This window comes from Anneissia japonica, unplaced genomic scaffold (assembly GCF_011630105.1).
Source record: "Anneissia japonica isolate Jap-2015-1 unplaced genomic scaffold, ASM1163010v1 scaffold585_len4108843_cov191, whole genome shotgun sequence".
NCBI lineage: Eukaryota > Metazoa > Echinodermata > Crinoidea > Comatulida > Comatulidae > Anneissia > Anneissia japonica.
Genome location: NW_022716829.1, coordinates 3,823,985 through 3,828,952, shown reverse-complemented (window position 1 = coordinate 3,828,952; position 4,968 = coordinate 3,823,985). Strand labels below are relative to the sequence as shown.

At 31.9% G+C, this 4,968-nt stretch overlaps 1 protein-coding gene across 1 annotated transcript in view; it reads left to right on the top strand.

Annotated features, from left to right (window-relative positions):
• Nucleotides 1-1,923: 1,923 nt before the first annotated feature.
• The window catches only part of LOC117109955 (transmembrane protein 179B-like), a 27,252-nt gene continuing 24,207 nt past the window's right edge, over nt 1,924-4,968 (top strand). Inside the window, exon 1 of the mRNA XM_033252459.1 lies at nt 1,924-2,123. Within this exon, the coding sequence (XP_033108350.1) occupies nt 2,019-2,123 (105 nt within the window). The 5' untranslated portion in view covers nt 1,924-2,018. The remainder of the gene's footprint in view (nt 2,124-4,968) is intronic.

Here is a 4,968-nt window from a genome sequence, read left to right as displayed (position 1 = left end):
TTTTATAGTGCTCAACTTAAGTTTAAGACACGCTCTAACTCACTACAACTTGAAATAAAAGCTAGTAAGTGGGATAATAATAATCCTGGTACATGCTTACTGTGTAACAATGGTATTGAAGACTTGCGACATTTTCTGTTTATTTGTAATAAGCTTGAAGAAGTTCGGTTATCTGAGCACGAAATTTTAGTGAATAAACTTTATGACTCAGGCTTATCTGAGTTATGTAATCAGATCCTTACAAAGGATACTGATGCATTTCTTATTCTTATAATATAAGAATAATAATATTATTAGGCAGAGACTGCACAGAGTTTATTCCTAATCTACCCAATCACTTAATTGACTTGGCTCATTTGATTTTTGATGATTTTGTAAATCTTATATTAAGAAGGCATTGGCAAAAAAGAATTGAGATTAAAAATGGTGCTATGTTATGATTATTATTATTATTATTATTATTATTATTGATATTATTATTATTATTATTTTTATGTGATTTAATTTGTGTGTGTGTGTGTGTGTGTACAGTACTTCCTTTTATTGATATGCATCTCACTATGTATTTTATTCTGTTAATTTTGAAGCACCATTATTGTGATGAGTGCCTTAATGGTTTGGTTAGACTTTTTACTTCATGTTTACCTTATACAATAGTAATTCTAACCTTAAATGGAGATGGCTAAAATCTATTAATAACCTTCTTAATAATAGTGGATTTGACCATGTCTTTTCAAGTGATATTCCCCCTGATATAGCATGGTTTAAGTCATTTAAATATACTTTCCAACAAATGAATTTAGTTGATTGGCTTAATAAAACCAGCGAAAAATCATCCCTCTCTGATTATATTAAATTTAAAAGGATTCCTAAAATGGAAAGTTACCTCCTAACTAAAACTGATTTTTATAGTGCTCAACTTAAGTTTAAGACACGCTCTAACTCACTACAACTTGAAATAAAAGCTAGTAAGTGGGATAATAATAATCCTGGTACATGCTTACTGTGTAACAATGGTATTGAAGACTTGCGACATTTTCTATAAGAATAATAATATTATTAGGCAGAGACTGCACATAGTTTATTCCTAATCTACCCAATCACTTAATTGACTTGGCTCATTTGATTTTTGATGATTTTGTAAATCTTATATTAAGAAGGCATTGGCAAAAAAGAATTGAGATTAAAAATGGTGCTATGTTATGATTTTTATTATTATTATTATTATTGATATTATTATTATTATTATTATTATTATTATTATTATTATTATTATTATTATTATTATTATTATTATTATTATTATTATTATTATTATTATGTGATTTAATTTTTTTTTGTGTACAGTACTTCCTTTTTATTGATTTACATCTCACTATGTATTTTATTCTGTTAATTTTGAAGCACCATTATTGTGATGAGTGCCTTAATGGTTTGGTTAGACTTTTTACTTCATGCTTTTTTTATTGTATATTCCTTTGTTTGGTTTTGCGACTTTCTTTGTACATTTCATTTTGTTACTTTGGATGCACCATTATTGTAATGGGTGCCGCTGTTTTAAAAGCGTTTTTCGGAAATAAATTATTAAATTATTATTATTATGATCGCGACGTGCTTTTCTACACCGCTGTATCGCGGTGTGTTTCCGACGACCAGCAGCCTAGGAACGTAATAAAAACGGTAATTTTCTTAAAATTGCAGAAGATATTTTGGTCGAACTTTCTATATTTGATTCAAGACATATTACTTAACTATTGTAGGCCTAAATTTTTTATAATGAAAAAATCGGAACGGAATTCGTTTTCTAGACGTCTTTTGAGCTTCACCCCATGGCCTATATATATTGCAATCAATCATTGTAAAACTGTGAAAAAACTGTAATTATTTAGAGGGCGCTTGGCATGATCTATGATTTCTGTTTTCGATACCTGGATGGATTTTGCGAACAAACGAGGAGTGAGTAACAGCGGTCTGGTACACTGTCTGTATAGCATGTTCTTTGGCTAGTTCATAAAAAGATGGAATTGCATATTTTAACGATAGTGTTGATTTTAGAGATTATTCTATTGTATGCATCGTCATTAACTGGATTATCAATTGCAGTTTTCGTTGGGAAAACAAAGGTGAGTCGATGCATGCACCACACACAGGTCTTTCATTAATTTGTTGATCTCCGCGATGTCTTGACAGGCTGAGGCTGCCGGGGAATGGATGATGGATTCACATCATTCGGGATGGCAGGACACTGCAAGTTACTGTAGTATGCCCCTGGCTTAGTCCTACTCTTCCACCAGATTATACTCTTCCTATCCTAAGATGCCAAAGACATTTGAAAAAAATCACATAAGCCTAGGCCTACTTAATGTATTACTTACTTCTACCTACTAGCTCTCACTGAATTGAAATTTGACGGTCTAGCCAGTGCTGCTAATGCAGCAGTGGTGTCATTTGACTGAACTTTTATTTTAATTCCATTCTGAGAATTTATCATTTCTTTTTTTTATTCTTTTGAATAAGATTTGGCACTTTAGAGTGTATAATTTTGAATTTATCGTAGTCGAAACTGATTGAGAATATATTGTTCACAAAAACCATTGCCTACTGTACTGAAGATTTTAAATATATATTGTTTTTTTTTTTTTTTTTTTTTTTTGGTTTTTTTTTTTTTTTTTGATTGGTATTTTACCTGCAGCAGTTAGGGAACAAAAATTCTGAAAATAATTTTTCTTTTTTTTATTCCATGTGTTACAGAAGACAGTGTTTAGGACATGGATTAAATTTGAAACATTATTTTTCTTCGCTTTTTTCTTAGTATAGAATTGTTTGTATAATTTGTATTTTAATAATTTCTCCTCCAAAGACTAACCACAGTAATTTTGCTGAATGAAAATCTATTGCATTGTTGCACCCTCCTATTATTGGGATGAAAAATATACAATAATAATCTTATTAAGGAAACATCTAACCTAAAATAATGTAATAACATTTGATTGTATTTTAGTAAATTGTGTTAGCTGTAGTAAATACAGTAATTGTTTGTAATTTTTAATAGTATTTTATATATAGTATATAATAGTTTTAATAGTAATTGTTAATAGTATTTTATATATATATATATATATATATATATATATATACATACATATATAGTATATATACAGTATATATACAGTGATAATAAATAGAAAGGAAAAAAATATCCTGTGCTAAAGTACAGTAGTACATAGATAAAGTGGATTTTAGCTTTAGAGACAGGATGTTTCCGATTCTTTTAAATCTCTTCTGAACACATTGCTTCTGGGGCTACCTATTGGTTATGAAGGATATCCTCAATTACTTTTGACCTTTGCCTTACTTTTGTTAAATACTTTTCTCAGCCTACTATAGTACATTACTCAGGAATTAAGATGGATCCAAAAATTAAACAAAAACACAACAATTTCTGTGTACAAAGATAACAGAGTTGCCAAGTTGTATTATCTAATTTGGAACATTTTACCAGGTATTAGGCCAATATTAATAATAAAAGTACCTTTAATAATGGATTTACTTTCTAATTTAGTAGAGCGATGATCGCTGAAATACTGTATAACATTGCAAGCAGTCTGATGATAATTACCAGAGTTTGCATAAGGCCTATAAAAAGCTTGAGTTCATAAACATTTGAAACCTACAAAAAAATAAATTGTCTACCTTTTGTTCGGTGGATCACCCTACTACTAGAGATAAACAGAAAAATAGTCAATAGTCCAACAATACAGTAAAGTAGAAATAAACAATCATTAATTGCCAAGATTACAATTATTTCATTCTACTATTGTGTATTTAAAAACATGCCATTTCACAGTTTTGTGAAAAAAAAAAAATTTGTTTACCACGTCTTGGGAAAATAAAAAAATGGGTAGGTCAGAAAACTTAAAAAATACAAAAAACAATCAAACATGTGCTTACCCCTAAAATGTAGAAATTACACAAATAATACAACAATTTTTGATTCGCATCACGTACCATCCAGCAAATTAGGCTGGCCTTGGCCCCCAGCCTCACCAAGGCTATTCCAGACTTTGTGTCTGTTTGATTGTGTTTGTTGTCAACAAAAAAAATGCCTATCCTTAGGGCACATAGCAAAAATTGTTAGATTATCACTTAAAATATACATGGAAATTCCGGTGTGCATGAACGAGACGAAAATGACATCGTTTTTCGAGGTGGCAGATAAATTTAAACAACTGCCCTGCGATTCAATGGCTTACCCAAAACTGTATTCCAGTGAAAATGTCAGACATTAGAAACACCCTAATTATTTAGTAAGCATGGCGCCTATAGGCTTTGGTCTTTACCTTGAGCTAGGCCGGCCTTTGCCTAAACTTTCTTATTTTTCTTATTTTCTAATCCAAATTTTTCCTAAAATTCTTTAAAAAATTCCATTTCTCTAATCTTATGAAGTACAGTATTGTACTACAGCATCAAGGATCCCACTGTACTGTAGTCGCTTGGAAGATTTCTTCAGAACATACAAGGACATGGGGCCTACTGTATGCTTACCATGAAAGTCTGCAGACTGAGCCACTGGGGGTTTCTGGTGAGGAATTTGGTAATGCACTAAATGTTTTTTTTGTTTTTTCCTGGAGAGGGTATGCATGCTGTAAACTAATAAATTACTAGGCCAAAACCTGGGACACACTGCATTAGTCCCCTGTCTGCTGATGCAATCTTTTGAAGGCTGCAAAATGCCAAGGTCAAGGTTGCTCAATATCTATGGCTACGGTCACACTAGAGTTTCAAGCCTGGCTTGACTCACCGCGGGTGAGATTTTCGTAATGTGACCGCATCTGCACCGACTCATGCCTGGCGTGACCTTGATCTCAATCTACCTATCTCGATCCCGGTTCAGCACCCATATTGACCCTGGCATGACCGAGATTGACATTTCCTCGTCGGCTGTCGACCAATCACAGTCGATGACGC